The 12,766-nt window shown below is 35.2% G+C and overlaps 2 protein-coding genes across 6 annotated transcripts; one reads left to right on the forward strand and one right to left on the reverse strand.

Annotated features, from left to right (window-relative positions):
• The first annotated feature begins 492 nt into the window (after positions 1-492).
• On the forward strand, positions 493-6,879 carry LOC115709940 (protein IQ-DOMAIN 31). 5 transcript variants are annotated; one of them, XM_030638205.2, is made up of 9 exons: positions 493-625; positions 743-876; positions 1,035-1,090; positions 1,856-1,959; positions 2,152-2,454; positions 3,143-3,346; positions 4,405-4,485; positions 5,045-6,332; positions 6,572-6,879. In XM_030638205.2, the coding sequence occupies exons 4-9, from the start codon at positions 1,876-1,878 to the stop codon at positions 6,601-6,603; spliced, it is 1,992 nt and encodes a 663-aa protein (XP_030494065.2). In that variant the 5' UTR covers positions 493-625; positions 743-876; positions 1,035-1,090; positions 1,856-1,875; the 3' UTR covers positions 6,604-6,879. The 5 variants fall into 5 exon arrangements, with proteins under 5 accessions (XP_030494065.2, XP_060968130.1, XP_060968132.1 ...); XM_061112147.1 differs by having other exon boundaries at positions 1,035-1,074; XM_061112149.1 differs by having other exon boundaries at positions 549-566.
• Positions 6,880-7,262: 383 nt separating this feature from the next.
• Positions 7,263-12,144, reverse strand: LOC115710314 (ABC transporter A family member 2). Its single transcript, XM_061112150.1, has 15 exons — positions 11,639-12,144; positions 11,310-11,541; positions 11,021-11,190; positions 10,758-10,943; positions 10,285-10,656; positions 10,034-10,193; positions 9,728-9,948; positions 9,347-9,464; positions 9,171-9,247; positions 8,959-9,048; positions 8,675-8,818; positions 8,256-8,570; positions 8,079-8,159; positions 7,720-7,896; positions 7,263-7,619 (listed from the first exon to the last, which is right to left on the reverse strand). Exons 1-15 carry the CDS (start codon positions 12,005-12,007, stop codon positions 7,365-7,367), a joined length of 2,967 nt encoding a protein of 988 aa, XP_060968133.1. The 5' UTR covers positions 12,008-12,144; the 3' UTR covers positions 7,263-7,364.
• Positions 12,145-12,766: the final 622 nt, after the last annotated feature.

A 12,766-nucleotide genomic window follows, 5' to 3' on the forward strand; every position in this document is an offset into this window, starting at 1 on the left:
AGATCTAAATTATTTTTTTGAGATTTACTAAAAAAAGTGTTAAATATTTCTCATGTTTATTTTGAGGGGTACGATTTGATAATTATTAAAGTTTAGGGAATAAAGTTACTAATTTATAAACACGTCATCATTTAAATGGAATAATGGGACGGAACTTAACAGAAGAATTAAAAATCTGTAGATGTAAAAGTTTGAGGAATTTTTAATAAGCCCTATATTTTAGGAGATAAAATTAGTATTATCGAAAATTTAGGGTAAGATTTACTAATTTTTCTAATAATAATAATATGAATTTTGTAGTCACGAGATTATTGCACTAATACACGAAAAAAAAAGATTATTATTACACAATTAAGTTTTAAGAAAAACTAGTTGACTCTCAAATCCACACTCGCGCGCGTGGGTTAAGTATTTCAAGTACCATGGTGAAAAAGGTCATTTCGCCTAATGCTTCGGAATAAAGAAGCTAGACACTTGTTTCTGAAGTAACTGCACTCGGGACAACCAACGCCACCACCTTCCTTTATTCAAAAGTGGTTCTATTATCCAATACATCCAACTCCATCGTAAGCTCCATTTTTGGACTTCACATCCCAAAAAGTACTTCAAACCAGTGGTGATAACTGTGAGAATTGAAATGTTTTATCGTAGGCTTTACAACACAGAATCTTTCTTTCTATTTTATCCAATTTATATTTATTTTTCAAATTTCTGAGTTAATTTTTTTTTTTGGGCTCATCAGTCGAAGAGGTACAGAGTAGTAGAGTAAAGCGAGCAGAGAAGAGAGCTTAAGAAAACTGAAGTAGCTTTAGATCAGAACATTTTTCCTTGATTTCGAAGCTCTCTTTTTCTCTCTCTAAACCATCCCTACTCATGGTACGATTCTTTTCATCTTTCTATATCTATACCTTTATGTGTTGCTCTTAGTTGTAGAAATCTAAGCATTTTAGACTTGTTTATAGATGTGTATCTATTTATGCACAGATGGTTTTTTTCTCGAGAAGATGTTCTGATAATTTGAGTTTTGTTTCCAGGAATGGTAGATTTGGAGTTTGGAACTGCCGCATTAGTTAGGTGAGCTTCAGATCTGGTAAGGTTTAGCTTGGATTGTGTTTTAAATTGTTATTCTTTGTTTTTGTTTTGCATTCTTAGATCTTGTGCGTTCTAGGGTTTCTTAAAGCTGCATTTTGGTTGAGTTTAGTTTTTCTCTTTCCAATTTTATTTTTTCTTTCTTTCTTTCTTTCCACTTTGGTTGTGTTGCTGATGGAATTAGGCTGATAATTGATGCAATTTATGCAGCTGTGAGTTTTTGTCGCATTTGTTTTTTTTGTTTGAATTTAATTAATTGCGAAAAGTTTCTGTTTTATTGGTTTACTATTAGGCTAATCTTTTATAGCTCCCGAACCGAGAGGAGTGTGTGTTAATTGGACTTCAAATTCATAATCATTTGATTTGGATCTATTAAAGTGATATCTTAATGTATCATATTTTAGATGATGGCATGCATAAGTAATAATTACAGTTTTTTAATGTTAAGTACTCAAGCTATTAAACAGTAAAAATGTGACCTGGATTTTAATGTCTTTACTTTTGCACAGAATTTGTTTTTCTTCTCTTCTTCGAATTTAGTCACTTAAAAATTAATATCTGGATATAAGAAATATTTTGTGGAAAAGAAGCTATATACAGACCCTTTTATTTGTTTCTTGTCTGATGAGATTTTGTTATCACACGTTTGCAACGAGACTTTCTCTTTGCTCTATATTTGTTGTTGAATTTAATATTACGGTGTCATTTAACTGTTATGATTTTGTTGTGTGTATGGGCTTATTTTTTCATATTTTTTTCATTTTAGATACATATCCTGGAATTGCAATGGGAAAATCACCAGGGAAATGGATCAAGACTGTACTCTTTGGGAAGAAGTCATCAAAAAGTCAAATTTCTAAAGGAAGAGAGGTAATACTATATTTTCTTTTTTATTTTTTGTTAAATATAATTCTATATGTAAAGTTAATTCAGTGGAACTACTTCATTCTGATATTTCTTTTAAAAATGATGTTTAGACAACTTGAGTGCCATATTCTTCTATTGTACTAGAACATTTGTAAATTGTAACTGGTTTTATATGCTCTCGATCATCATGTGTAGAAAACTACAAATGAGAGAGAGGTGGTGGTTGCAGCCAAGGCATCTGGAGATGAGTTTACTTCAGTTCCTCCTGTAGTTTCTCATCCATTCGCTAGTACCACTACCACTGAAAGAGCAGAAGTGAAGTTGGACTTGGAGAACAGGGAAGCTGATATTTCATCTGGTGATGGGGGGGTAGTATTGTTAAGCAATGAAAATGCAGAAACTCAAGAATCCATGCCCCAAGAAGTATCAACTGATCCTGAGCAAATTAAGAAAGAGCAAGCTGCATCACTTGTGCAAGCTACTTTCAGAGGTTATTTGGTAATCACATGCCCCTTTTATTTTATTTTATTTATTTTTTGTTTTTGTTATGCTGGTATTTGGTGTAAACTGTTGGATTCCAGAAACTTAGAATTCCAGTAGACTGAGGGTCAGGATCTAGATTTTTAAGTAAGTACTAGCACTAATACAAAAGTTTAATAGTTGAGGCCTTTATCATATTCATATGCAACACTTTTTGTTTCTTTTGCTTCATTGATGTACTCAAGTTTTGGGATGGATTTATTCCATCATTGTGTTTAAAGCCAGTGCACCTTTGTCCTCCATTTTTATTTCAATTTGTTCAATGTGTAGTTTATTCCTATTATTATTGTCTATTTAATGATACATTTGTTTATTATTAAGCTGCATCTTTCTTGCTTGCTTAAATGATTATTAAACTAGGGATTGAGCCCCACTTTGAGAGGTTTGACTGTGTGCTTTAGCTTTATAGAACCAACAATTCTTATAACGCTCAATCATATCCAGTGGGCTATTGCACCAAGATGCTGTCTTTGTTACTAAAATTTTCTCTTGTGTTTGATGGATATAATTAGTTGAAGATTTTACTAGCAACATTTGTGAAATGGCTTGTTTTGAATTATTTGCAATATGATATCTTGATTATAAAATGCTGCTCATGTTGAAATTACGATTATACGAAGCACTGATTCTTGCATATCATGTGCAGGCTCGGCGAGCCTTTTGGGCCCTCAAAGGCATCATAAGGTTGCAGGCACTTATCCGAGGGCACTTGGTTAGGAGACAAGCTGTTGCTACCCTGTCCAGTATGCTGGGAATTGTCAAGTTTCAAGCACTTGTTCGTGGAAGAAGGGTCAGAAGTTCTGATATTGGGCTTGAAGTGGAAAGGAAATGCAATGTAGTGATGCCTCAAGTAAGTATCTCCTCTTAATTGTCCTTGCTTATTTTTGAAATATGTTAATAAATGTAGCCAAGAGGGATAGCACAAACAATAGTGCTTGTGTTTCTTCCACAATGTCTAAAATTTGAGTCTCTCCTAGGTACGTGTATGGAAATTGTTATTATTTCTTGTTTTCCATATATTGTCTGGTTAGTCAAGGTGTCACCCAATTTTACCAAAAAAGAGTCAGAAAATGTGACATTGAGGGTGAATTTATGGATTGTGTTACACTATTATTGTACAAGAGCATTTTATATGCATTCTTAGTGCATGTCACTTTTATGGGCTTACTATTATTATATGGTAAAAAAAGAATTGGGTTTCATGGGAATGGAGATTTTCCTCAAATATGATCACTCATCACATTAATACAATGACGTGACAAATCTTTTCAAAAGAAAATGAACCACTACAGTTCACACACTTTAACATAATGCAACTTACAAATATCAAATTTCTTATATGGAAAAGTCACTATTCCTAAGTTATATAAATCAGTCATTTTGCGATTTGGCCATCCTTTTCGTATGTAATGTATTGTGGTTATAAGAGGTGGCTATGGGTCATGCTTTCAGATTTCCAGAAGTATAATCTTCAAAGAAATGAATTGAGATTTATATATTGAGATTTAGGTCTTAAATCTCAACTTCATTTATGTATTGAGATTTAAGACCTTAAGAGGAGGCTTTAGTATGGGCGGATCATGCTTTCAGTTCTAAGCTCATTTGTTGGATAATTTGCTTAGTATCACAGAAAAAAAAAATGAGATCATGATTTCAGTTCTTAGATCATTTAATCGATGATTGGTTTAATGTCACAAAAAAAAAAAATAAAAAAATAAAAATGAAAGATGCATACACAGTTATATGGAAGTCTTTGGTGGCATTCTCTTTTTTATGATAAGTAACAAGTGTTGAATTACTTGGACTATTCAGTTAAACTTCTGGAGTAACTTATTGAACTGTATCTTAAAAACACACTTAAGCCAGGTCGATTTAACTTAACATAATTTTCTTTCCAATGTGAATTAGGGAGGAAAGCCTGTCGATCCTTTTGGAGTTCATTTTTCTGTGCAAATGGAAAAGTTGTCAACAAACGCTTTCATTCGTAAGGTATGGCCAAGAACCGTCAATGCTTATTGATACTGTTTTGTACCCATTTTGATGAGTAACTACTTGTATATTCTTACCTGCATGCATTGATTGGCAATGAGCTATCAGCCCAGCTCTCTAATTGAGGTTCATGTTACAGCATTATTATTCACACTGCATAGTTCTTATGAATATAATAAATTGCATGTAGGTTCTCCATGAATCCATGTTGGAACTTTGGAGACTTAGAGCATTTAAGTCACTACTTTCTTAGATGAAATAATGGCATTTAAAGTTTAAACTTCTCAGATTTTATGAATTTGATTTCCACATGCACATCGATGTTTTAAAATAAAAGTATCATTTACTGATCATGTAGTAATATGTAGTTGGAAAAACGAATTGTAGTTTTGTTGCTGACATGATAAAATCCTTGGGTCTAAGCCAGCTTTCTTTTAGTTTTATTACTGCTGTTTAAGAAATATATATGCAGTTTTACTCAAAATCTAACGTGATCTTCCATCTATTATATTTGCTATTTTTTCATAATCTCCATCTGATGGTCCAATTTGTTGCTTAGCTTCTTGCTACATCACCCAATGTGATGCCTTTGTATGTACACTATGAATCTGGTGAACCAAATTCCGTCTCCAGCTGGTTGGAATGCTGGTCATCAACCTACTTTTGGAAACCGGTTCCTCAACCAAAGAAAATTCTGGATTCAAAGTCTCACAAAAAGCTGGGTAATGGTCAGATGGCAGAACCCCAAGCAAGCAGGTCAAAGAGAACCCGTAGACCTAGTCCTGCAAATGTAGAAAGTATATCAGCACAAGCACCTTCTGAAGTTGAGAAACCCAAACGTAACTTTAGGAAGGTTTCAAGCCATTCAGCGGAGCCAGTGCAGGAAAATCCACAAATTGAGCTTGAAAAGATCAAACGAAACTTGAGAAAGGTTCATAACCCTATAGTAGAGAACTCTGTCCCATCAGAAGCTGAAACTGAACATGCAAAACCAGTTATTGAAAAAGAAATTACCAGTTCAAGTCATGATGGTTTGGAACAGTACATCAGTAATAGTAATGAGAAGGTAAAGAAAGAAACAGCACCTAGTGAGAAATTAAAAAAAGAGACAGCTTCTGAGAAGGCAAAGAAAGAAATTGCATCCAGTGAGAAGGCAAAGAAAGAAACTGCATCTAGTGAGAAGGCAAAGAAAGAAACTGCATTGAGCGAGAAGGCAAAGAAAGAGATAGTATCTAGTGAGAAGGCAAAGAAAGAGACAACATTCAATGAGAAGGAAAAGAAAGAGATATTCATTGAGAAGGAAAAGAAAGAGACATCCAATTTGCCTGATGTTGAAGCAGTCTCTGATTTATCATCTGGTGATCAACCCATGGTTGACATAAAACCTCAAATGGAGAGCACTGGTAAAGAGGAAAATTTACATGGCGATCAAGCGATAGATAAATCAAATGTTTTAACAGAGAGCACCAGAAAAGAGGAGAATTCTATTACAGAAAATGGGGGATTGAGCTTGAAGGAGGACTCAGGTGGGGAGAATCAGAAGTCTGGCAGAAAAAGTTCAACTCCAGCCAAGCAAGAACGTGTAGAGAATGGGGTACAGAACAGTCCTACATTGCCAAGCTATATGGCTGCCACTGAATCTGCAAAGGCAAAGCTGAGAGCACAAGGCTCCCCTAGGATTGGACAAGAGACAACTGAGAAAACTAGTGTCAATCGCCGTCACTCTCTGCCATCTTCCACTAATAACAAAATCAGCTCACAATCACCGAGAACACAGAGATTGGTCCAAACTGGAGGCAAGGGAGCAAATAAAAGTGATAGATCTCTGCCCTCCAGAGAGGGAAATGGTATGATTTCCTTTTTCCTTGCACTTGTTAGCATGAACTTGCGATAATGTTGCTTATAGAGCTTTCGTGATGAGAAAGGATCATTATAATGTTGCGTGTTCATCCAGATTAATTGCTATTTTTGCCTTGCTATTGATGTTCTAGAGGAACTTGTCTCCCTTCTTGATGCATAGATGTATCTGAAAGCTAATTTAAATTGATTTTGTGTACTAATATTGTACCTCTGATTGTTTTTGCAGGAAAGGTATCCCAAACTGAGTGGAAAAGGTGATTCTGAATGGCACTCGTTTCTTGGAGTTTCAACACAAATGCCAAATTATGTTCGTTGGGAGTTTTTGATTTTATGTATTTGTGATTTCAAGTGTTGTGACTTGTGTGACTGTGTCTATAGTTAAGAGGGTGGTGTGTGGAGCCAAAGAGATATTTTTTTCCTTTCTAATTTTATTGCACTGTGGGTGTTTGCGAGTGAATGTACATCATAGGTTTCTAGTTTTATTATGAAACAATCTGCATCAATTCTAAAACCCTTTGTTTGGTTTTGACGTTATTTCTGGCCGTTCATGGTACATCCTGTATAGTGGTTATCATTCTACAATGCATTTAAATTCGATGTTTGTCATGATCTAGTGACTAACAGCATATCTGTGCACGTTTTCTTAGTTCTGGCCTTGCCCTTAATTATGAGTGGAAAAATTATTCTCTCAAAAAAAGTAATAAATAGTTTTAAGATTTAAGAAGCATCTTTAAGGTTGATGAACCAAAAATACTAATATTTCCTTGAGAACTTTTTTGCGTGGCAGAAACTTTTCAGAACTACAACATCAACAATCATTAAAAATGTTCCCTTATATGGCACCTGTCTATTTTCTAATGGAAAAGGATGTATTTTCAATTGTTACTTATTTCTATGAAATTTTCGGCACTAAAAATACTATTCCGGAAATTAATTTACAAGAGTCATAGTTTAGTTTGGAACGTTTATAATTTTTCTCAAAATCACTGAAGTATGCTAACGAATTAAGACATTAGTTACTATGAAGTAATCTGATTGGGATCAATTACAACTCCACGAATAGCTCCTGTTGGGTCTGAGGGATTTCTGCTTGGAGTCGCAACCAAAGGAGCCATTGATTCTACGTTCAATGGTATTGGAATTTCGTCGGAGATTTTTGAGACGCAAAGAGCTCCCAGTTGGTCTTGCTTCCAGTGTACTTCCACCATTAGGCCTCTGCCATTTTCGGCAGATTCAGTTCCGGGAATTCCCACAAATTTAGCTCCCACAGGTATCTGAGTTAGAATAATCAAATTATGAAAGTGTTCTTTGATTGTAGCTGTAGGATTAATCAAGGTATTATGTTTTCTTTGGTGAAAGAGAAAGGTTGCTTACCTCAAGTGATAGTCCGGATGTTAAAGTGATAGTAACTAATCTTCCTTCAGCTATGGCGGTCTCTAACTCTGCCTGCCGAGCAATACTTAAGAAAACTTCTTCTAGGCTTGTAAAACTGATACCAAAGTCTGCTATTCTGAATTTATTTTGTCTATCTTGGAGCTGAGTAAAACAATCCTGTGTTGGATTGGAACACAATACCAATACGCAGAATTAATAAAGTGGCCTCGTCAATCATCCACTTGCACAATGTGTTTCAAATTTATGCCCACATTATTGAGTCAAATTTAGACAATCTTCATTTTTTTCACTTTTTCTTTTCTAGCTAGAAGAAACATATTAGAAGAGTGTATGCTTACCGGAAAAAGCATCTCTCTATTACGAGGAATGGCAAAAGTCAAAGAGGAGTTGTTCTCTTCTTTTGGTTGAACATCTAAATGCTGTCACAAAAGAAAAATCCCATTTAGAAACCGACCTTTCATTACAGTAAAATTAAGATCAAAGTTCAAATCAAACCATTAACTTATTCAAATTACCCTTTTGAAGAACAGCTTCACAGCCTCACGGTGTTGTCGAGTTGTATCAACCACATCTCTAGTATGAGGTGGAATTTTTCTATCAGAGCTTTGTTTGAAACTCACATGAACAATGGAACCGTTTCCAAATCTTGACTTCAATACAGCTGAGCTTCCAATACATCTTAACCTGCCATTAGCCATTATTCCTATCCTGTCACTTAAAATGTCAGCTTCTTCCATTGAGTGTGTTGTTAATAAAATTGCACGCTTTCTCTTTGCTTTCTGTATGATGTTCCATACATGTCGTCTTGTTATCGGATCAATACCAGTTGTCTGCAGATCAATTGGGAAATCAGATAACGTACAGGTCAAGTAACTGTGAAAACATTTTATTAAAGGAAGATTTAAAGAGCTTGTTTAATGTGTGTAGGTAGTACAGGTTCGTCTAAGATGACCAATTTTGGATCACCGATAAAGGATATTGCAATGCTGAGGCGACGTCTCATTCCTCCACTGTAACTGCCAGCTCTCACTTTGGCTGCCTCGGTAAGTCTTACATCCTCTAAAGAATTTTGTATAACCTGTTGTTTTTCATATCAGTAGCAGGCACTTGAACTAGGCATTATACTCTTGGACTTAAAAAGGTTCATGTGAAAGAACTTTCTTTTTGTGTTTTTTTTCTTTCTTTTGGACAAAACATATTTGTGCATTAAGTACATACAGATTGTATTGAAGCTGGGGGCATGCCCTTAATACTAGAAAAAATATGGAGGTGCTCTTCTGCAGATAGTTCATCCCAAAGAATGTCAAACTACAAATGGAAATAAACAAAAAGAAGGGTTAGACTCAGATTTCAGATAATTTATGTGAAACTTAAACTTTGAACTATGCATATGACAAAGAAAATTTCCAGGGATAGAAGAAGGCTATAACCTGGGGACAGACTCCAACTATTTTTCGGATTCTGGACATACCAGAAGAGCTTTGTATGGAATTTCCATATATTAATGCTGTTGAGGCAGTTCACAGATGTAAAAGAGTTAGATACATTTTTTTTTTACCAATACTAGTTTTGACTGATTGACACAAACATTATATGCATATATTACCATCACCACTCGTAGATGGAGTTATTCCAGTCAAACAATTGATTACTGAGGTCTTCCCTGCCCCACTGGTTCCAATCAGACAAAACAACTGATTCCTTGCAAGGTTCATCCATAAGCCCTGAATGTTGTATTTCATAAGCCAAACATTACTATCCTTCTTTTGACATTAACAAATGAAATACAATGAAAAATCCCAAAAATACACAACTCATAATAGGCATCTCCTTTTATGAAAGCATGGTAAAAAGAACAACTTTTCTCATGATTAAAAAAGTGAGAGCAAGAAGCAATCAATTTATTTTCTCCTTCCTTTTAATGCAGTTGAATGCTGAAATAGCGTTTCCATCCACACCACTCAACAGTCAAACATGTTTTGTGTACCTTTAGAGCATGGAAAGGTGGAGTTCTTTTGCATTTAAAACAGCTGAGTTTCACTGACCCTGGATAAGTCCTTACAAGGCCACGGATTTGAACAGCAACTTTTTTAATTCCACTCTTACCAACTTGTTGTTTTATGATGTTCTCCTCTTCAAGGACATCCTTATCATATGCAGGAATCTGCTCCTCTGATGGAGGTAAATCCACGCAACTACAAATGACGCCTTCTACGAAGAGAAAAGGAATATAAAAGCATAAGCTCTAAAAACCAGCCTACTAGAACTGGTACTAGCTGAATACCACATTTACCTTCATGTTTTTTGCCAGCTTTTCCTGTCCAATAATGAGGTTTTAAAAAGTAAAAAGCAGATTTCCGTACTCCATATTCATTTGGGATAATGTTATCAAAGTAAATTGCCAAACCAAGCCAGACAACAAATGTAGTTACAAACCAGGTACGAATATCACTCTGCAAAGCAAATGAAAGAAGATGTGAGTAACAGTTAAGAAAAGAGCCGTTGCCAAGATTTGTAGTTTAAGCTTTGAATTTAGTCTCATACAATTGTTATGACACACTCATTATCATTTGGTGCACATTCTGCTTGTCTGCTCCAGCTGATCCCAATATCTTGAGGCGTGGAAGTTGCATCAGCAAGCAGATATACAGCTTTGTTGAAAAGATTAGGTGGGAAGAGTGACCAAAAGATTCGAAAAGGTTTTGATATTCTTCTATTGTAGGGGATTTGGATCGGTCCAAGTAGCTGCAGAGACAAAATGAAGTGTTTTGTTACTAGTGTACTCATGAAAAGTTGTATTGGGAGGAAATGAGACCGTGCCTGGTTAACCGTGGAGATAATGAATATTGTGAAACCAATAGATGGAGCTGCTGACGAGTCGCTTACAAAGACAGATAACATGAAGGCAAAGCCGAGCTGTTATCGAATGTTAATTAGTATCAATGAGACTTATGGAACAGTATAGAAAGGAACCATGAATAAGAAGAAAGACTGATAATCAGAGAGAAAAATCTCACCATATTGATCTGGAATAGGAAGAACACAAGAAATATAACAGCAGAACTATTGTTCAAGAAAAAGTCAAATTTGAAAATGTTGCCAAAGAGAAGAATGAGTAATGAAGATAAAAATGTAAGAATTCCTTCCCATGTGAGACATGACAGCAAGTAAGCCGAATCATAAAGACCCATCATTGTCATTGCCTGCAAGATAAGAAGAATACTAGATTAAAAGTGATAATTATTTATCTGATGATTATTGTTTGGCTGAGTTAGTGTACCTGTCGAAGTTTTAGTTCTTTCTCCACCACCAAAGAACTCATCTGAAGTACAAAACCAAACATTGCAGTTGCAATGAAAAATGGTGGTCCTACAGTGATCATTGCAGAGAGACTCTCCACCTTAGGGTGTGCAAACTCCTTAAATGAAATCACCCAGCTAAAGTTTGGATCTGACAATGCAAAAAGCTCATCACACAAAACAAGTAACACATGTACAGTTACAGACCGAACCGAATGCTTTGAAAGTTAAAGCTTCTTTTAGTTTATGATCATGCAATAACATTGGTACCTCCAATGAGAGACCTGGCAATTTCACGCTCTGCTGCAATCTGAAGTGGTATTTGAAACTTGAATGTGGGGTCTTCATAGTTTCCTCTTTTCTCTAATGGAGTTGAATTAGTCTGTATACCATAACTAATTACAGAAGCATTTAGTTCAGAAAAATGCAAGGCTCCCGGGGTCATCATAGGATTAGAAAACAGCCACTCATCTACTTCAGCTGTTGATTCAAATGACATAACCTGCAGAAGCAAATGAAGGTTGTATATGTGACAAGGAAGATCAGTACTCTTTCTAGTACATGAGATTTTTGTTTTTTTCAAGTAATATTATACTAACTTTAGTAGAAGGAATTGGCCTTCCGGGATTGTTTTCCATGATGGAGCCAACGATTCTTTGAATTCTGGCGCTTCCATTACCGCTCCAGATGAAGTCGAAGCAACCATTGTTGATATAAAACTTATCCTCACATGGTGGGATTGAAGGAGCAACCAAAGGCTGAGGATCCATGAGAGTCCTGTGAGAAGTGGAGTAAGAGAAGCGAGCATCGATAGCTTTCTGAGTCACAAAGATGAGGAAGATAAAGAAGAATGAAGCAAAAAGCTGAAAGAATGTTGCCTTTCTGTTCCTCCATGAAAGCAAAATGTTCTTCCAGAACAAGGCCTTGTATTGTTGGAAAAACAAGCCAAATCCACTCCTCAGCTTCATGGCTAATAATAATAAAAATCTCAAAACCACTTTTTAGCTAGAATGATTGAAAATAGAAAGGTTAAAGTGTTGTGATATCATTGATATGCATCATGTGAAGTATTATAAAATCATGAAAGTACTCAAAATGTAGTGTGATATTTAGTACAAAATAGAGTTTGAAGGATAATGTAATGCTCACGTTAATTTATATATACATGTAAATATAATATTAGAGTTTGGTGCGTATAAGATTAGGATACATAAGAGACGTTAATTTCTAAAGAGGTAGAGTTACTAGCTGTGTTCTATTAATACTTGTGGCCGAACAAGATGCTTTTTTTACATTGTTATGGACAGTGAAAAGAAAATCAGCATTCAACTGTACCGAGGAGATAGTGTATTGGATTGGGATATATACCAAAAACTTATACGGCTCCTTTTAAGTTTTAAAACATAAACACATGTTTGTAGTTTTTTTATTTTTTTTTTTTATGTTGAAGCGTTTTTTGTCAACTAACTAATTTAAGAAGGTTGTAACGAGCAGAGATGAACTTAAGACTTTTATCAATGTAGTGATAAATTTTATATAGTAGTTCACAGGGTAATTAGTTAGTTCTGTTAATAGGGGTGTTCATAAAATAGCTGATCCAATCCAATTCGCACGATCCAATCCAATCTAATTCACAAAGTGCGGATAGAAAATTCAAAATCCGAACTTGTGCGGATTGGATGTTGATTGACATGTAAAAATAATCGATCCAATCCAATTCACACATA

The sequence above is a fragment of the Cannabis sativa genome, chromosome 3, assembly GCF_029168945.1.
Source record: "Cannabis sativa cultivar Pink pepper isolate KNU-18-1 chromosome 3, ASM2916894v1, whole genome shotgun sequence".
Lineage (NCBI taxonomy): Eukaryota > Viridiplantae > Streptophyta > Magnoliopsida > Rosales > Cannabaceae > Cannabis > Cannabis sativa.